The 21,967-nt window shown below is 37.6% G+C and overlaps 1 protein-coding gene across 1 annotated transcript in view; it reads right to left on the bottom strand.

Moving 5' to 3' along the window:
• ATP8B4 (ATPase phospholipid transporting 8B4 (putative)) overlaps nt 1-21,967 on the bottom strand; it is a 207,140-nt gene that overhangs the window by 141,377 nt on the left and 43,796 nt on the right. Inside the window, exons 4-6 of the mRNA XM_019664027.1 lie at nt 16,560-16,673; nt 13,474-13,572; nt 11,875-11,936 (exon numbers count right to left, since the gene is read on the bottom strand). Of these exons, the coding sequence (XP_019519572.1) occupies nt 11,875-11,936; nt 13,474-13,572; nt 16,560-16,673 (275 nt within the window). The remainder of the gene's footprint in view (nt 1-11,874; nt 11,937-13,473; nt 13,573-16,559; nt 16,674-21,967) is intronic.

The following is a 21,967-nucleotide window of genomic DNA, read 5'->3' on the forward strand; positions in this document are numbered from 1 at the left end:
TAATCACAAGAGCCACTGCTGGGAATTATATTTCCGACATGGTTAATTGAAAGATTTCATGCCAGAGCTGGCAGCCAATAATTAGGTAGCCTTTGAGTAGAACTTATATTGGTTCAACATTATAAGTACCAGACTTGAAACTGAACATGAGCAAACCTACATGCCAATTCGAAACATGTATGCTCTCTATTTAAAAGTGCCTATATTGAATACTGTTTTCTTAACATTCTTTGTATCTTGACTCCAGTGTTCTTTTTCTTTATCTCTAGAAGAGGAGTGAGAAATAAGATACAGAAAAAGGACAAAATTTGGAAAACAGAGGGGAAAAAAGGAAGAATATGAAGATATTTGCCAATATAGAATGAAAAGGTGTTGCTGATAGTTTATATATAAGAAAAAGTGACAGTGTCTCTGTGTCTTGGCACCCACAAGAATTAAGGCCAAAGTGGGGGGAAAAAAGTATTATGGAACTACTTGCTACAAAGAGAATTTCAGGTGAAGAAGAGAAAGCCCACAAAGAAAATAAGACATCTGCTGGGCAATGTTTCTCAATGTGGAAAGTGATGCTGTAGCACGTTCTTTACTTGGTGACAAGGAGATAAAGGAAGCCATGCCCCTTTTCCTGTTTATTCTTTTTCTTGCTCTCACTGTAAAATTAGGCTTTATTATTTTAAAGAATATTAACCTATTTCTAGCACCCAGGTTTCAGAAGGAAGTATTAAGTGAAAGAAAGCAAATTTCCATTAAAATCATGCACCTAACAACTTAACTCATGGCACATATCTGTGACCCCAAAATCTATTTCTAATAATGCAAGTGTTGGCAGAGCTGAGCCCTCAGGGGGGTTAAATCCGGTTGGTCCAGCCCCAGCTGATAGAGACAGTAAACAGATTGTACGATAGAGGTCAATCATTTCCAACAGATACCTAATAACTGAGTCTAGAAAGGGGGAAAAAAAAAACAAACAAACCCCAGCTCTCTCTTTTGGCAGAAAGCTTTACTTTTTTACATTTTAAAACTATTTACAATTCATATGGTTTCCAGACCTGCTCTCCAGAAGCGAGGGCACAGTTCCCTGCCTGGGTCTCTCAGCTCTCCACATGTGATTTCTCAGGCAACCAGCCACATGAGCATTTGATTTGAAAATTAAGCCTTAAATTTAGCAGTGTGAAGGGGGAAAATATGTCTGAACAGAAATGCCTGGTGAGGGGCAAGGGAACCAGATGAGGCAAGCTGGGTTAACAGGATTTGTTAGCCAGACAATTCAGAAAGTCCGGCTGGAGGCAAACATCTGATGCAGACACAAGGAAGCCCATTTCTGCATCTCTGTCCAAGTGTCTAGGGCTGCTCAGGGGCCCACGTTTTTCTTCCACAGACGTGCTGCAACCAGGGAGTTGCTGTGAAAGAAACAGTAAGCATTGCTTCAAATACTACCTTGAGTTCTGCTAATTCAGAAATGAAGCCCAGATGGACCTAATCCACACCCTTTCTTTAAATGTCAGACATGGTCCCATGAACATTAAGGTGAAGCGATGTCAGGGGACTCCCAGTAACACAGAGCACTTGAATTAAAGATGGGTTTGTTATCCAAACACCAGTCTCAAGTGGCAATGACAGCAGACAATGATGTTCACAGAATTTGCAATCCAGATACCTCCCCTTCCCCCATATTAGTTGTAGGAAAGAAAGAAGGGGAATGGGACAGTACATAAAAGATATTCTGATCTTGCCTCATAATGATTCATTTAGTTCATTTAAATGCTTCTTCCTCTACCTCCTCCTCTTCCCCTTCTCCTTCTTCTATTATTGTACACCTAATCCTTGCCAAAAGTCAATAAGTGGTGAGAATTTTTTAAATTCCTGGCATGGAATAAGGAAATAGATCTTCGTTTTTAAGAAACTCAAGTGTAAAGGTGGTTTAATGTTGCCCTGAGTTACAGCTTCAAGGCACCCATTCCAACCAGGTTCTCAAACCCTCTAAGGTTTTCTGCCACCTGTCACTGGTTTGTCTACAGAGCCTGTATACTGATAAGAATTTTCAAAAGCTGCACATTCCTAATGAGATGAGTCATTTTGCTCACTCGCCTTACCCGTGAGTAAAAACAATAAAATGCTGAGAGGATCGTGGCAATTCTAGACATAAACCAGTTGCATACCACATATGTATGATTGCATTATATTTCAGGCACAAATTAGGTCTTCTTTAACTTTGCTTCCCCAGCATAATGCTTTCCACCTGATATGTAGTAGGCATTTAATAAATGTCTATTGAGTAAAAAAAAAAAAAAAGAACAAACAGAACCTCTCAATTAAAAACTAAAAACAAGTGAGTGTTAGTTTCCCAGGTCTGCTGTAACAGATTGCCACAAATCAGGTGGTTTAAAACAGCAAAACTTTATTCTCCCACAGTTCTAGAGACCAGATGTCCAAAATCAAGGTGTCAGCAGGGCAGCACTCACTCTGGGGGCCCTAGGGAAGGATCTGTTCCACACGTCACTTCCAACTTCTGGTGGTCTCAGGGGTTCCTTGACTTGGGACTGTATAACTCCAATGTCTGCCTCCATCTTTAGATTATCATCTTTTCTGTTTATCTTCTTTACTTCTCTTATAAAGACACTTGTGATTAGATTAGCAGTATGACCTCATCTCAAGACCCTTAACTTAATTATATATGCGAAGACCCTTTTTCCAAACAAGATCATATTCACAGGTTCCAGCAGACCTATCTTTTGGGAAGCCATCATTCAAAGCATGACAATAGGATATAGTATAATCTCAATTACTTTTAAAACGAATATTGTGTGAAAGTGTTAAGAGGGAATAGAAGAGGAGAAAGCAAAGATGGAGGAGGAAAGAAAGCCATAAAATGCCTTCACAAGTTCATTGTAGTTTACTCTGAGCTGGGTATGGGATCAACAATAATTTCTACATTTTCTTTATGCTCTTTTAAGTTGTCTTAATTTTCTACCTACAACAGACAGATCATATACCAATCTAAAATGCATGGAAGAAACTAACACACTGAAATTATCTCAGGCTATTTAAAGCAAATGCTCCTGGAGTACAAATCTATACTTAGTTAATTAACAAATGCTGTTAAAACATTTGTTTGGTTTGGTATAGACAACGTGAAACCAAATTTAATCACTATAACATTATAATCTCTTTTCGCTTTCAGATTTTAAGATCTGAAGAGGGCTTTACATTATTAAAGTTAATGTTCTAACATCCCAAGGCCTTTGTGGCCTTAAGTTTGGGTTCATTTTTTTCAAAAGAAATTCTAGATCTCCTCCTTAAGACAACAGAGAAGAGATACATAAACCTATCTTTTAAGAGTAGGAGAGAATCAAGTTTTAAATGTTACGTAGAATGTAGTGTATTTTAAGCTTCCGTTGTCATCCAACATAAGTGGATCCTAGCTACAGAAGAGTCTGCTATTTTGGTAAGCAGCTGTGATGGGCTTGAGTTCAGAGCCAAGGAAGAACCAAACTACATTGAGTAATAAAAGGGAGATAAATATGAGGAGCCCCAGATACTGAGAGAAGAGACTGGAGCCAACTACACTGAGCACTGACTAGGGGAAGAGATTGCAAAGGCCAGCAGCAAAATGAGAACTTTGAGGAAGAAAAATGTTAAAATGGGATTTCGCATTGTTTGCTATGAAGTCTGTGAAATAAAACCCCTCATTTATATTCTCCACAAAATCTTCATTCAACTCTACCTTGCTCACTAATGCTGTAACGATGGGGGGAGCTTTAAGAGGAGAAAAAGGGAGCAACTAACATCTGGGTTATATAAATTTTAAAAAGAAATTAGAAGATACCACTGAAAAGCCCATATGCAGTTTCAAAGTATTAAAATTTCCTGTTATTTCAAGATGTACCTCATTTGGGGAAATAGTCACAATTTAGAAATTTGACACTTTAAAAATTGTATTTATGCAATATAATAATTGATTACAATGAAAAACATTTATAAGAACTATTACCATGTCACAGCTCATACACAGAAACCAGCCCATTGGCAAATGGACCCTTCCATCTGCAAAGCCGTCACGCAGAAACTGCCCAAGAAATGATCAGTCCAAGACTGAAGAAACTGAAATTAATTTATTGAGGGTGAAACTATTTTTGAAACACTTTTTCTGTGAGTGAGCAACATGAACTAGAAATTAAATTAATTTTTAAACAACTTCCTGTAAGTGCAAAAAGCACTAAGACTACTCCCATTCGCTTGCTTTTGAACTCATTGTTATTTAAGCCCATAATAGCATGTTTTATAAACATTGTTTAAAAGAAGAAGAATCGAGTTTTTCGCCTCAATTTTCCTTTCAAATATGCAATCTCTTCATATAGACCCTAAGTAGTCATCCTCATAGACCCAGTGGTACCATCGTAACATATAAATTGTCTGAGTGAGCTGAAGATGAAAAAAACTCAGAAAGTTGGTGCTCTGCCTTATGTTTAACCACAGAAGTCTCCACTCCAATTGCAAGCCCACAAGCCCTGATGAAGACAAGGTAACTAACTCAATGCTGTGCTCATCAGCTCTCCCACGTGACCCGCAGAACCCCAGCACTTTGCATGTTCCCACTTATAAGAAACACACAGACACACTAAGCATGTGTCAGCTTCAGATGCATTAACTTCAGCGACCTTTGATATTTTCTGTTGCCGGTGGGTGCTCAAGGAGAAAAAGTAAGAGCATATTTCATAATAATAATCCACTCTTACCCAAGGCTGATATTTTGGATCAAATCCAGCAGAGGGCAATGCCAGACATGAATCCCCCTTTCTTGGGTAAGTTGTTTCCAAGAATTCAGCAGCAAATGATAGATCTTTTGACCACATACCTCTCTAGTGGGGAAGGACAAAGAAGATGGAAAGAGTTCCTTCACAGCTCCCTGAACGGACTCTTCCCAGTCACTCCCCAAACTTACTTTAGGAACTCTGCAGACCAGAACTGATGCATATACTTTACATATGAGTGCTGTGTAGCTAGTAATTGTAATATAAAATTTATATTCAAACTGTTTCAGGTTATTGATGCTTGGGGATTTGCATGTGTCACCAATACATTTTTTTTTTTTTGTAGCTGAGCCATCCTGCCACCTGTTGGCAGCTCAGCGGCAGCTCAGTTCGGGCTGGACTCGAACCACTGTTGCTCAGAGCTCAAACCCTTGAGCGAGCTCTTAACCAACTGAGCCACTCGGCCAGCCCACCAATACATTTTTTAAAGCAGAACATTTTGAGGTTTTTTTCATGTTGTGCTGTGATTAAGAAAAGATAAACTTAGAACTTATGGTGGTAGTTCGACAGCCACCCATTCAGGAAACTCCCATGTTTGATGGAACTGAAATCTCCCAGGGTTCTGTCAATATGCCCAACCTGGTCCTACTCACCTTTAAATCCTGGATACTGTAATAAAGGTTCTTGTCAGTGGACTGAGTAATAATGCTTCAACTTCTAATTACTTCATATACGAAATAATGGGTACAATATAATCATCCTAGGTGAGTTTTATAAATATGTCACAAAAACCTAGTCTTATAAAAAAGAATAGTTCTATCAGTTCAGACAGCTCAAGATACTATATTTTAAAATTTACAAAAAAGATTAAATATCAATCAATAGGGGAGTAGTTATGTAAATTATGAAATATGCACTTAATGGAATGTTATGCAGGTCTTAAAAATTATGTGTATAAAAATAATATAATGACATTGGAAAAATGGTAATGAAGTGATGTGAAGTGAAAACAGAAGGATATATATATATATATATATATATATATATATAAATTTTCATGTTTGTGTATATATATACACATATATATACAATTACAAGAAATGTTGGCATAGGAAAAAAGAGAGAAAGAAATACAAGAAAATAATAACACTTTTGGGTAGTGGAAGTATGAATGTTATTTTTTTCCTTCTACTTTTTCTTATTTTCCAAATTTCTCTAAATGGACATACGCATAATGGGGGAGGGGGGGAAACTATGTACTAAAGAAAACAATGAAACAAAATTTTCTATCCCAATATTCAATGGGAGCTATCACTCAAACTAGAAAAGTTGATTAAGCAAAGAGAAAATGTGTTCCTATTGAAACAGTATGTTTTTTGACACAATTATGCAGCATCTAGGAATACCAGACTTGAATCATGCAGACAATACTCTGCAACTGTAAAAGAAATCCCTTGTCTCTCCCTATAAATACACAGTTGCTGAATGAAAAATCGTTGAATAAGATTGATGGGGACACTTCCGTGAAAGAGCTTGGGAAATTTAAGTCAAGTTTACCAATGCTCAGGAAAGTATAAAGTGGAATGTGTTGCACAAAAAGCTGATGGTCAAGAGAAATTTGAAATCTAGAGGTGCCCAGGAAATATCTTGACTGAAAGAAGGGCAATTGCACTGGAGTATCTGAGCTCAGATTGTTTGAATGCAGAAGTTCAGGATATGTTAGGGATGTAAAAATATTAAGAAAAAGTGATGCTGACTCTATTAGTTCAATGCTGATAGCCTGCAAGATCAAATAAATCATCCTGGATTGAAAATTAGGAGGCCAGGTTCATAGCAAGAGTTCATTTTCTTCTCAGCTCAGTGCTCTCCCCTGTAACTAAAGGTGTGCTGTGAAGTAGTGCCATCCACTGAAAGAAATAAAATGCTGGCCACAAATGTGAGCCACATAGGTAACTTTAAATTTTCTAATAGCCACATTCAAAAAAAGTAAATAAAATAAAATAAAATAAAATAATAGCAGGTAAATTTAATTATAATAATATATTTGATTTAACTTAATGTATACAAAATTATAATTTTGAAATGGAATCAATATAAAACAAATTATTAATGGCATATTTTACATTCTGTTTTTGGTACTAAGTCATCGAAATCTGGTATATAGTTTATACTAATAACACATCTTAATTTGGACCAACTACATTTCAAATGCTCAGTAGCCCCATATGGCTAGTGGCTACTTAATTGGCTAGCAGAAAATCTGCACACTTCTTTCCTCATCTAAAATCCCTATGATTAAAAATGTTATGGGGGGCCGGCCGAGTGGCTCAGTTGGTTAAGAGCTCACTCAAGAGTTTGAGTTCTGAGCAACAGCGGTTCGAGTCCCGGCCCGAGCTGAGCAGCCGCTGAGCTGCCAACAGGTGGCAGGATGGCTCAGCTAAAAAAAAAAAAAAATGTTATGGGATAGAACAACAAAAATTTGAAGTTGCATAAATATGTTAAAGTCAGCAAGCAATGATTCAGCATTGAGAACAATACATATAATGGGGAAAGAAATAAAAGATGACAAATGGGAAAAATTAAAATTTGAATTTCTGAAGGAAAGAAAAGCATGGCTAAGTAATTATTGATTGGCCAATTATTTAACTAAAAATGTGAACCTTACTACAAAAAAAAAGTAGATACACATTATAGAATTATTCCTTTGTAAGAATATTTATTATGTGAAAAGCTATGCTTATCATTTTAAAAGTTAGTGGAATTTCTTTCCTTGGATGTCCTTTCAAATTAGAAAGCTATAGGCATAGAGATATAGACATGGGTAAAGAGATAGCTGCCATTAGGGGTTCTTGACCTGGCATGTTAGAATCGTCTTGGAAACTTTAAAAATTACAGAATTGTACACTTGAAACCTATGTAACTTAACTAACAATTGTCACCCCAATAAATTTTAATTTAAATTAAAAAAATAAATATTTAAAAAAATAAAGAACCAGGGCCTCACCTCCAAGACCGTCATTTAATTGCTCTAGGGTGTGGCTGGGGCATTAATATAATGTGCATCCAGATTGAGGAGCACCGGATTACATGACCTCTGCAGCAACTTTCAGCCTCTTCCTCATAGCCCTCACCTACCCATTTGCTGCCACAGTGGCCAAGGTTGTTGGCATGACTTGAGGAAACCTCCTCTTGTGAAACACTGAAGTATCTATTGGTATTCACAGATTCAGTGAACAGACATATTTCAACTTGTCTGAGGTGAGACTGTGCACTTCCTATTCAAGAGTCGCATTAATTTTTACCATATGGAATCATGCCACTACTACTTAGTTTTAAAACTCAAGTCACCAAAAGATTTTATTGAAATCTAATACACCTATTTCTTAAGCACTTTCACATATTATAACAGATTGCAGATGCAGACTATTGATCCTAATTAAAAGAAATATGAGTAACAAAAACAAAAAAGTAAAATTGAAAAGGAAGTTTATAAAGGAAGGGTTTTATTTTCCTAATTATTTTGTAGCTTCAGTTTATAATGTTCAGCATCACAGCTTGCACGGTGCTAAGAACATAGATGAATAATGCTCCAAGCACTGAAAGCATGGATATATGGTTATTTACATATCTATATTACATATAGATAAACTACATATATATTATGTAATTGTGTTTATATTTCTATAATTGTGTATAAAACCCTTCAAATACAATATAAACAGGGAAGATATAATCAAACCACAAAGTCCACACTTACACATAGCCTCATAAGTGGGTAAAAGTCAATTTTGGCTCTTTCCATGGAATCCTAGACAAGTCACTCCTTTCCTATTCTCTTCATCTCCAAATTGGGGCACTTATCCACATTCTGGAGTTTTAGGAGAGTTAAAGGTGGAAGCACTAGAGCCCACACACGGTAGTTGTTCAATAAATACCTATTGAATCTGAATGTACCTGCCAACCATCCTTGCTTCTGGGCACAGGAGAAAGGAGACCTGAAGCCCAGAAGGAAAATTAATTGCCCAGAATCACACAGTGATCACTTACATAGACCCAGGTTTCCTAACTGGTGCTTTCATTGCACCCCCTTCCCCCAGGGATCTCCTCCCTGAGGCTGGCTACACCTCTCCTCTCTCCAGGACAAGTCGATGATGGCTTCTGCCCTAGCATGAATACTAAGTCCAAGACCTTTTGCTGGGAACACACAAGAAAACCACAAGTACCTGGCAGTACCCACTCCAATATGACACCTACTTCCAGCAATATCTGGACTCCTCTGATCCCCTCCAGGCTTTTTAATTTATCCTGGATTATGACCCACAAATACCAAGGACAGGCGCAAAATAGTTTTCTAATATTTTCCATAACATTGCCATGGGATTAAATATGCATTAACTAGTGTTAGATCAAGTTCCCTTAGAAGCAGATCCTGAGATGAGTATTCACATGCAAGTTGTTCATCAAGGAAGTACTTCCGGGAAAATCTGGTAAGGGAAATGAGAAGCAACACAAGAAAGGGGAAGAAGTCACACAAGGGTGTGATTTCAGGCCAAGTCCAGTCCTCAGCCTGATCTTCATGGGTGCTTGGGGGTACAAATTATACCTCAGAGCTTGTTCAACCTGAGGCAGAGATGCTGCTCCTTCTTACACCCGTACATTCGATTGTTGTCTCCAGTAGCCCAAGGGCAGTGTTCTGAAGAAAGAGGCAGGTGCTAGCCCTTAGAAGCAATGCACAGAGGAGCTGGGGCAAGCACAGGAAGACAGTGGTGGTCTGGGCAGAACCAACAGCAATGCTCTACAACCACCAGCTCCAAGAAGGATGTGAAGTTTCCTGGGCTATCTCAGATCTGAACCCATTTGAATTTCCCAACTTCTCAAAATCCAAAAAGTAAAAAAGCTAGTCTCCATAGCCTGAGTACATTCTGCAAATACCACCACTCTAGCTGCTGGAATTGGCTAGTGATGAGACTCTGCAAAATTTCACAGCTCAAGCTCCTCTGGTAGATTGCCTTCTCAGCAAGGATACTTGTTACTGTTCAACTTGAAAATTCAACAGACACGATGCTAGGCTCAACAGACACAGCGGTGACCAAGAGATGGCCTAGAGGAGCTCACAGTAGTAGGTAATCTTACAAATGGAAAATCTTGCTTGATTTTTAACTGATTGCTAAAGAATACTCCATTCTCAATGATATGTGCTTCTCCCTTCAACTCGACAGCATCAGTAACAATACTTTTTAAAACATCACACCATATTGAATTACAAAGAGATGCTACCTCATAAGGACTCAACAAAAAGATAAATGAAACCACAAGAAAATAACACTACTGCAGGGCCGGCCAAGTGGCTCAGTTGGTTAAGAGCTTGCTCAAGAGTTTGAGCTCTGAGCAACAGCGGATTGAGTCCAGCCTGAGCTGAGCAGCCGCTGAGCTGCCAACAGGTAGCAGGATGGCTCAGCTTAAAAACAAAACAAAAACAAAAAAAATAACACTACTGCTACTTCTAATAATAATGACAATGATAGCTAGCATGTGTGAGAGACATACAGTCATCAAGTTCCTGAATATCTAAGTTATTGGATTACTCCCATGACCTCCAGGTAGAGGCCCCAATATCTATCACAGTTCAGAAAGTGTCACAAAATTTAACTGGTAATTGGAGAGACATTAAAAGATATGCTCAGGCCATTAGTTCCAATACAATATGTAATTGTACATATTTTTAACATACTTTATATGAGATGATGCTTCAAAGTAATGAGACTGATTATCAAATGTTCCATGGGGAATTAGTCAAATCATATTAATGTCAATCTAATAGCAAGTCAGAACTGTAATACTTGAGAAAGTCAAGGTATGCAGCAGTACAGCTCAAAGTCATATACCACATTAGCTTACAAAAGTCACCACCTCTTAAGAACTTGCTCAAGATCACAGAATTATTCAGGGTCAGGACTCAAGTCATACTTAAAGTCTCTCTGAGTGCAAAAATCCACACTTTTAAACACTATGCTATAGTGGCAACAATTCAAAACCTGCTAACATTGGAAATGAACCACATGGTTCCAGGCATCTCTCAATGGCTAATCCATGTCACACTTTCAGAGGCTCTGTCTACACAGCTATGTTTTAGGTTAAGATCATTTTTCTTCACTGTGCATTTAACATCATTTTCTAAAACAATCTGATATAGAAAAACAATGTGTATTCATTACATTATTAGTGATCACTCAACATATTAGTAATGAAAGGAGATTAATTCCTTCAATGCTACCAGTTATTGTTTTGGCTACATCACCCTTCTTGATAGCTTTCATTTCTTGGAATTTTCCATCTCGCATGATTAATTTGTTTTATTATATTTCTTTTAAAAACTATATTCTTCATAGTATCCAAATAATTCAAAATCATCAGCAGATGTGGTTGACTGACAGTTTGAAGTACATTCTCACAAATTTACTTTGCCATATATTATTATTAGCAAAAAAAAAAAAAGGATGAAGAGAGTAAGAAAGAATGGAATGAAGGTTTGAAATTTAACTTTTTGCTAAGTTTTCTGGAACTTTTTTTTCTGTTGTTTGTAAATACACATTTTAAAGCATTTCAGATTCAAGCATAATTTCCATAAATATTTCTTTATTGATGGATGAATTTAAAAGCACTGAAAAATCTTGTTATGGTGGATAATCTAGTCTAAAATCAACTATCAATTGAATATAAAATTCTTATTACTATCAGTAATGTGTCAAAGTCTCTCTAGCAATATTCCCCAGAAATTACCAAATTAAATAATTCAAGTACTTGGGAAACATGTACCACATATATGACATCACACATGTGCCAATTCTAAACAGTGTTAGATCCAGAAATGAAAAGTGGCGATGATATGTCTGTGTACCACAAGAGAAACTCCAAAGGGATTTGAACTAGAAGTTGAGTGGCTAGCCCAAGCATTTGCTGAGCACAAAAAAGAACCGTGAAAATAAAATGGGCTTACATTGCAATTTTTAATAAATTAAAGGGGAAAATAAATAAATATTTAATTAAAAGAGAAAGCCACCAATTGTCAAGACCTGTTTTGTGGTCTCAGAAATCTTAGAACTAACCCAGAGAATGTATTTCTTACTTGCTGTTGATGAGCACTTCAGATTGCCGATTGTTCACTTGATTATCACTCTTGTGGCGAAACTGAAAAATCAAAGTGTTTGCGAACAAACATTAAATCAACACAAATAGGAACACTGAAAGTACTTCAAGTTCATCTATTTGGACAATATTACCATCGGTCCAAAATGAACACAGTTTATGTTTATCTTGAACCAAGCTCCATGTGTTCTAAGTCTGAATCAAGACCCTTCTGACTAAACTTCATTCTGGGTGTCACCAATGGAACAAGTCTAACCACATGCTCTTCCAATTCTTACACAGTTTTAGTTGCTTCCCTTTACTCTGCTGCACAGCTCCAGAGAAAACCATACATTAATTTTGATGTCTTCAACAGGGAATGGGGACTTCCATTTCTCTCACATATGTGCTCAATACTTTATTGGAACATCATTCATTCTGTTTTATGGATTTCTTTGAAGTCATAAAATTACTTATAACAGCATGTATTTTTATTCTCTAGAAATTCTAATTGTTAACAGTGATCTTATGAAATACTGAGTACTTAAAACAAAAATCAAAATACAATACTGAACCACATTTGTTGTAGATTTGTTTTTTTATGCCCAAGTGATCCTATTTCTTATTGTATATTCCAGTAATGTAAACATCTTTTATTACTTAAGGAATCCAAATATTATGAGCCCTCTCCTAAGCTCATAAATTAGCAGCCATTCAGATAAGACTGTCTACATGAATTGTCAAGATCAGATAGTGATAGGCTCAAGTATAAGGTGTTATTTCAACCAATTAGACTAAATGCACAGATGGACAAGGGGTAGTATCAGGAAACATAAAACTGACTTCATAGATCATAATAATTAGGATTAGTGCTTTTTCCTTTTAAAAAATATTCAAAATATTACATCAATATAACCATAAATAAAATACTTCAACCAGCCCTTCCCTTTTTCAACATCCTTCCCAAACCCATCCCAATCTTTCTTTTATGCTGTGCCCACTGCATACAATTACACTGATTGTACACTGATCGTGCCAGGTATAAGTTAGTGGGTATTACCAGGAAGAATAAAATGTTTGGCGTTTGTTAACATGGAAACAGTTGATAATATTGGTAGAGGAGTAAATTAAGTCAGCTCATCATCAGCATGCAATCTTCTCCCCGCCCATAGAACAACAGAAATGAAAACAATGACTTTGCCTGCATACATATCTTGACGGGATGGTGGATATTTTCTGTTTTTTTCTTCCATGTCTACACCCATCCCTCTCCACTCTGCCCTGTGCCAGGGAAGCTGACCTCCAGGGTCCTGGCCCTCTGGCTACTGGTTGGGCTTGGCCAGTAGGTGCCACTGGTAGAGAACAGAGTGCCAAAGGAAATTGAAATTCCCTGGCTTCCTTCAAAATGGGTTAAAGGTGGCTGCTTCCTCTCCAGACAGCCCCAGCTGCTGTAAGCAGCCCTCAACTACAGCTCAAGGTCTGGTAATTGCTTCCTTCCTTTATCCCTTCACGCCTAGAGGTAGTTTTGCCACCCATGTGGCTATCCTACATGCTTTTCCTCACCCACACTTTTTGTAAATGTAAAACAGCAAGTACTCACATAGTCATCTGTAGCATCTTTTACAGCTGTCATAGTTATCACCAGGACCAAAGGCACAATAGTGGTAAACCAGGTCAAGGAGGAAATTTCTGGGATCAGCTGAAACAAACATTTCAAATAGTTTTGAGCCTTTAAATTCAGTAAATATATCTTCCAAATATTGTCATTTAATTTTATAAGACTTGACAGAAATTAATGGGATTATATTCAGTTATTTGGACAAATTTAGAACAACTTTCAATAATTTAAGTGTTTGCATTTGGTTGTAAGATACACAGGACAGAAGTATCATTGAATCACTTTTCAGACTACCTGACAAAAAATAAAATTTTTAGAGCAAGAAGTAAGCTTCTTGAAATCTTTCACAGATGATGATCATTCCCCAGGATAATAAACATCACCTGTCTTTTCTCAGCTTCTCATCTCAACTTTTAACAATTTTACCAACTCCTCACCAATTTCCAAAGAGAGATTCTTTGAGCATCTTCCTTGAGCCTGACACTGTATCAAGTACTTTCCATATATTATGTCATTTGATCCTCCGAGAAGTTCATTGAGCTACATTCTGTACCAGAGTTGTTTTGCACACACCCATAGGGTTTGTATTCCATGTAAATATCACCCCAGCACAAGACACAGAATACATTGTTAATGCTGCCCCAGAATCAGGAAACACTGCAGCCCTGAGTATCATTTTCCCATTGCATAAATAAGCATCTAAGAAGTCAAGCAATTGGGCCAAAAACATACACTGCTAAAATTTGAACCTCAGTCTATTTGACTCCAATGCCTTGTGCCTGTACCTCCAAAGCCACCCACCTGAGACAGATATCATGACAGTTGACATGACTCTCTTAGACAGGTAGTTTTCAAATGGGGCTCAATTTGGAGCTGCTTCAGAGCCATCAGGGAGAAAAGGGTTGGGTGGAGATGGTCAGTGTATGGAGATCAGGCATCATCAAAAAAAGCTCTAAACTTAATTGATTTTTATAATAGCTTCCACACAAGATTCAAAAAACAAACTAACTTCAAAAGCTTCTGAGATATCATCAAAAATATTAGGCTGGGTGGCAGAAAATCTGGACTCTAGTCGTAGTTCTATCATTAACTTGTGGTAAAAGCTTTATACGTACATCATCTAACCTTTCTGGATATAATTCCTTCATCAGTAAAAGAAAGGAGATTGGACTAAACCATCTCAAAGATCCTTCCTAGATATAAAATTCTGTGAACAAAAGCCTTTGACCATGAATAAGAAAGCCATTAGAGAAATGAGTTCAAACCTGCAGAATGGTGTAAAGGATTATATGAAGAAACCATTATTGATTATATTCCTCAGACTGTCTTTTTCAATTATATATACATATAGTCACGGGACATGGAGTAGAGAGTGGGAATGGAATCAATGGAATTTTAATAGATAAGCATGATATCAGGGGTGGGAGGGCAGTACATGGGAGGAGGGGGGTTGTTACTTTGTGAGGGTGAAAAAGGATAACTATTGCATTGTTCTGTACACCTGAAACTAACAATAAAAATTAAAAAAAAAAGAAAAAGAAACCAAAAGCAAATTCACAGGGGAAAAAAGGAAGAAATCTAGGATTCTAAAGTCTCTTCAATAACTTGTAAGGTGTACATTCATTGTTTTTGTTGTTGTTTATTGTTTTTCTTTCTGTTCAGCATCCAGTTCTTTTCAACTAACCTTTATTAGGGAACGACCCCACCCCTTCTATTTTCATGTAATTTTAGTGCAATTATTATATCCTGGCTCCAGGTTTTGGCATGTGATCTAGGTCAAGACTGTCACCGCATTAAATTCTTGAGCCACAGTGATTGGTTTAGGGACAGGGGTGTAACTCAGTAAAGTCCAATCAGAGCTAGTGTCCCTTGCTCTCCTTCTCTCCCTTCCTTTCATATTGAGATGAAGCTAGGAGAATAAAAGTTCAAAGCTTTCAGGGCCCACCACATAGACAGGGCCTGCCAGAGAATGAGGCCAACATGAAGGGAAACAGAGGAAAGAGAGGTCACATTCTGCTGAAATAAGTTGCCCATAAATTGAGTCATCTATGAAATGACGTATGGGGGTGCCAAAAACATGTATACACATGACTTGTATTCAACTTTTCTTATTGGTATATAGTGAGTATTACAATTTTAATACAGTTTTTTCCTTTCTTAAAAGGTGTATACATGTTTTTGGCACCCTCTGTATACTCATGAATGTATTCCCTTTTTGCTTAAAAGAATTAAGGTTTATGCCACTTGCAACTAAGATTCCTAAAACAAATAGTTATTCAATTAAAGAAAAAAGTAGTACTCAAGCTATTAATGTAGACTGCACATATCTAATCTACCTGCTGGCCTCCTATAATGAACACAGAGTCCAGCACATTCTGAATCTGATTAAATTACTCTAGGTAAATAACTGGCTGATATGTGTTGTTTACATGTATGTGTACTTTGATTTATGCCTTTTCCTTTCTACAATATCAGTAAAAGCTGAAGTTTCATTTAGGCCCAAATTTTAGTCAAGTGGGAGAAAAAAGCAAGGTTATGAAGTAAGAATGAGACACTCAGAACTTTAAAAAAAATAGCCATTCTACAGTGAAATAACATATAGCATATGTTTATTATATATATATATGATGTATGATATATATATATATATGTAAAATATATCATTGTTCTTAGATGCAAGTGAAATTTTCCAAATTAAGTTCCACAAACTACTACTCAGCTAGATTCTTTGTCTCCACTCTGGCAATACCCGCACTGTTGACATGAGAGGGAGATAAAGAAAGGAGGGAGGCTATGAACAGTAATTATTAGGCTCTGGTTTGGTTCAAATAAAGTGCAAGGCTGCATTTTAAAATTACGTCAGTGTTTAAAATGATGAATGTACTAGTTTTTACCCATTCCTAGCCCTCCCACATTTGTGAAGAGAAACAGCAATAATAACACCAAAAATCCAATAAGGATGGTTTTACCTAATCATGAACATTTAGCTAAGTGAATTAACTTATTTTTTCAAATTATATAAATACTTTTAACCAACAGATGATGAATAAATACAATGCAAACGTTACCTGTAAAATCAGAAGGAAAAGGAAATAGGCATTTGCCACTCTTTGGAACTGTTCAAATAAATTAATTGGCAAGAAGGTGAGAATGTTGTACTTGGATGTGTGGATACGATTATCCTGAAAAAGAAATAGCATCACATTAGTTTGGAGCAAGGCATTGCACCTTATTGGAAATAGCTCTAAAACTTACAGGGCTGAGCATGAGTTATACCATAGTAAAAAAGATAAGCCAGTTATCTAGAAAATTTTAAACTCTGTGTGGCCCAAGACCATTCATTTTTCCTAAGATGACATTTTCCTGATACTAGGTGAAATTACTGTTCAATGACATAAAATCACCTATGACTCAAAAATGTATGAAGTGCAAAAGTCTATCCCTGAGATTTTTTACTCTTATGCATTCATTCATTTGGCGGATATTGCTTGAGTACCTACTATACGCAGACACTGAGCTCATGCTGGGGCCCATGAGGTTGGAAGGAACTTTGGGGATCCTCTGGTCCACCTTCCCAAAGCATAACCCTTTAGATAACTCCAACAAGGGGCCCCCTAGGCCGGTCTTTGAAAGTCTTCTATGATGGGAAACTTACTACCTTGCAAGGCAGCCTGTTTCCGCTTCAGAATAAAGATTGCTAAAAATATTTTTATTATGAGAAACCCAAATCTGCCTCCCTCTAACTTCTTGACGTATGTCAAATTCCATCCCTGAGTAATCTCATCCAAGTCCAAGCCCTTTCCACGTTGACAACCTTGAGGACTACTCCTAAATCTTCTCCACTCTGATCCAAACATTTCTGAACCCCTCAGCCATTCTCCATGACTTATTTCAGAGATATCTCTTCCTGGTCAGTTTCTTCTAGATCCATCTCAATTTCTCTACATTTCTCTTAAAATGTGGCATCCAGAACCAAACACATATTGCAGACTCAGTTCAATCAGTCCAAGTACAGTAAAGACATTGATGTTCTGTGTTCTGGACTATTGTATTAACATGACTTAAAACTTCATAAGCATTTTGGCAAAAGTATCTCACTGTTTATTCACATTGACTTTTGATGAACTAAAATTTCTATATTATTTCTTCATAAATCATTATAAATCATGTCTCCCCTTGCTAGGCATATACAGATGATTTTTTAAAAATATTAATGCACAAGATCTTTCATATATTTCTATTATACCAGCCTATTGAAAAAAATTTAATGTTGAGTGTACTATCCCAAACTGTTAAATATTCCTCCCAGCCTTGTGTCATCAAACAATTTCAAACACATACCTTTTTTATATTCTTCCAAAACTGTAGGCTAATATATTTTTTTAAAATAGGGCTAAATACAAAAAAAAATGTTTTAATTAAAGAAATAAAACTTTGGCAAAATACTAGAGACCTCTGCACAGACCTTTAATAACCCCAAAGGCATTATTGTTAATGCCTTTTTCAGGTATTTATATACAACTTGTTAAGTATGTTTTATTTAAATATTTACAAATCTACCTAACTATACTACCATGAGGCTTAACTCTATTTTATCCACAAAGATATCATGAGAAATTTGGGGTCTTGCCAAAATTCAGAATCAACATACCCAGAGAGTTTCTATCCACTAATATTCTAAAACTGAGGTTAGCTGGTATGACTTGTTTTAAGTGAACCTACACTGACTCCTAGTAATCACTGACACTCTTTAAAGAAAATACAGTCATCTTTTAAATGGCCAGTTTTAGCATTTACCAGGAATCAATGTGTCCAGCTCTGTGCAATAAGTTGTGGAAGAATAAGACAGGTGTCAAGAGAAGAATTTCCAGCTTAGTTGGTCTAATTCATAGTAAGGTGCTAAAAGTTGTTCTTTATGTTAATGATGACTATTTTGCAATGAGTAATCAATTCAAGAGCTGGGCTGGGAAGGCTGAGAACTGTTGATCGTCACATGTTTTTCTAAAGAAGGAACTTGGAGAAGATAATAAGGAAGAAGAAAGCTAAGAAGAAAAAGCAGTTAACTAAAAGGATCACATATTCCCAATTCTGTTTTATATTTTCCTAAGTTGAAACTAAAACAGAGTTTAAGCCTGTAGCTTGCTAAAAGGACAGACTGAACATTTTCTGGGATATTCAAAACTATGGCAGGAGTTATAATAAAAACTCTCCTACAAAATTCAATTCCACAAAAGCCAGTTGTGTGGGATAAAGTGATAATGCCAAAGGGGGACTGTGACAATTTTCTCCTATTTGCTTAACTTGACATATAGCAATGATTTTGTTTATTCTACTGACTCTGTTGTGACTTAGTCACAGATGATGCGAATTCTCACAGCTATGACTGGAAGGAACAAGGGCTCCCCCTCCTGGAGACTCTGTGGACCCCTTTACCTGTTCTTCAATCAAAAGCAAAAATGTTTTTTTTCTGTTGCTGTGTCCGAGAATATGAGTATTGTTAAAACCTTATGTTAGGCACATTAATATTCAGTCACTTCATTGAGCCAAACTACAGTCAAATTTTGGTACAACTAATTCCATAATACAGCATGGGAGATCTTCACCACTATTCTCTTAGCTTTTCCACCATGGCCCACTAGAAATGTCTCAATCCAAAAGAAAAGATGAGAAAGACAAGCAGAAGAGGAGGAGGCGGAGGCCAAGAATAAAGAAATACATCTGGAGACTCAATAAAGCATCTTTAGTGCTGACAGAAGCCAGGCTGCAAGTCATGGTTTTAGTATGTTAGACAGGTGAGCCAGTTAGCTGACCTCATGATGAGGTAGGCTTAACCACACAGTCATAGGCAATTCCAGACCAGGGTAGAACTCCCATGGAGTGGGAAAGAGCCTACCCCTAGAGGAGTATCAGAGACCACACCTGATCCCTGTTGGAAGCTCACGTCCAAGAGGAGTAGGGCAGAACTGAGCTGAGAAGGCCCAGGTATTCCTCTAAGACTGACACATGGCTCCAACTCCCATGGGGCAGAGTGAGTAAAGAGGTGGAAAGAGAATTGTTACCCCCTCCATCTGAAAGGCAATGTCAGGATAAGGAAAAGACCTTGCTCCTCTAAAATATATTAATATATAAGCCCTGGAGAGATCCAAGATGGCGGAGTAGATAAACGCTGTGCCTGCTTCCTTCCATGAACACATTAAAATTACAACTAAATTATAGAACAATCAACCTGGAGAACCATCTGAAGTCTAGCTGAACAGAAGTTTTATAACTAAAGATTTAAAGAAGAAACCACGTTGAGACTGGTAGAAGGAGAGGAGACACAAAATGGGCTGGCCCCAAACTTCCATGTGGCAGTTGAGAATCAGGAGGAATATCTTGGTTTCAGAGGTTCCTCCCAGAGGACCAAGGGACCCAGCTCCACACCAAGCTCCCAGAGTACTGGTGCTGGGAAGAGGAGCCCCCACAACATCTGGCTGTAAAAAAAAGTGGGGATTCTAACCATCTGAGTGAGATGGAAGGCTGTGGGAAACCCAGATGTCCTCTTAAAAGGTTCATGAACAGATCCACTCACTCACAGGCACTCACCCTGGGCTCTGACTGAGAGACAGTAATTCGGGAGGTGTCGGGAGCATGGGGGGGGGCAGTGAAGCAGACTGAGGTGTGTGGCTTTGAATAATTATGGTGTACCCCCAAAACTAATGTAATATTGTATGTTAGCTATATTTTTAATAAAAATCTTTTAAAAAAAGATAAAAAAGCCCTGAAGTGGGCATTAAATGGCACATCGGGGATCTAAAAGAGAGACTGTGAGGCTTTACTATAAAGCTCAGCACAAACCGAGGCTACGGAGAGAAGGTCCTTGGAATCTATATTAAGGTTATTCGTTTTTATTGGAAAGACTAAAAGCATAAGCGAAGAGGGAATTATTGAAAGGTTTTAAGCAAAGAAATAATTTGATGGATTCTAATTTTAAAAGATTACCCTATGGGCCGGCCAAGTGGCTCAGTTGGTTAAGAGTTGGCTTAAGAGTACGAGCTCTGAGCAACAGAGCCGCTGGTTCGATTCCCACATGGGCCAGTGATGCTGCGCCCGAGCTGAGTTATCACTGAGCTGCCAACAGGTGGCAGGATGGCTCAGCTAAGACTGAACTTGGCACCTTGAGCTGAGCTGCCGCCCGGATGGCTCAGTGGATAGGACATGCGCTCTTAACAATAAGGCTGCCGGGTTCGACTCCTGCATGGGATGGTTGCTGCGCCCACCTGCAACTACGATTGAATGCAGCACTTTGAACTTAGAGGCCACGAGCTGCCAACAGGAAGCCAGATGGCAACTGGCACCCTCCAAAATGAAGATTGAAGAACAACAACTTGGCCAGTCCCCTCCCCAATTCCCCAACACTGTTCCCTTCCCCCAATTCCCCAATAAAATCTTTTTTTAAAAAAATTACCCTAGCTGTCAGGTAGAAAACAAATTGAAAATTATATAAGAATAGATGTGAGGAGGCGATTAGGAGATCTTTGAATTAGTCCAGGTGAGAGATGATGGGTGGCTTAGACCAGGGTAGTGGCAGAAGTAGCAATGAATAATAATAATAACAACAATTAATGATATTTATCAAGCTTTTACTATGTGTATTGTTCTAAAAGCTTTACATTTCATAGCTCATTTTATCCTCACAATATCCTAATGAAATAGGTAGTAACATCTTCATTCTCTATAGAATGGGGGAAATCAGAGAGATCAATTCATTTGTGCAAGGTTAATAGCTTTTAAATGGCAGAACCAAATGGCTAGGATTTGAATCCAAGCACGCTGCTTCCAGAGCCTCCCCTCTTTACCACTAATGCTCCCCCTTTCAGTGAAAAGCAGATATCTCTTCCACTTTCAGAGCAATTAGCTCTTGCTCTCTGCTCCACTCAGTATTTCTAGCCTGCTGCCACTTCCTTATCAAGGGAAATACTGTATATTTACCTTGTCCCCTTGACTCAACTCACTGAGTAGGAACCCAGTTACCTATTGCCTGATGTATAATTACAGCTTCCTGTGTTCCCTCTCAATCCCCCTCAAGAGAGTTTCTTTTGGCCCCTGACAAAGCTCAATGCAGGCAAATAGCATAACGAACCACTCCCTTAGTTTAACTTTCCACCAGAAGCTGTAGTGGCCAAAGTCTTCTACATTTTCAACACTAACTAGTGGGTGTGGGGAAAGAATAAAGTAAAAAGTGACCAATTCTTCAGGGGTGGGCCATGAGATGAAATATTAATAAAATGAGAAGCATTACTCCTTATAATGAGATTTTTATTGTGTAATTGTATTGCTTAAGAAAACAAAGCAAACAGAAAAATAATAAGCTACTAAATTCATAAACTGAGCATTAGTTTGCCTCAATTCTTCCACTGGCAAAATAGAGCTAATATTTCTCATCTATATATAGGACTATTAGGGGCCGGCCGAGTGGCTCAGTTGGTTAAGAGCT

The sequence above is a fragment of the Hipposideros armiger genome, unplaced genomic scaffold, assembly GCF_001890085.2.
Source record: "Hipposideros armiger isolate ML-2016 unplaced genomic scaffold, ASM189008v1 scaffold_12, whole genome shotgun sequence".
NCBI lineage: Eukaryota > Metazoa > Chordata > Mammalia > Chiroptera > Hipposideridae > Hipposideros > Hipposideros armiger.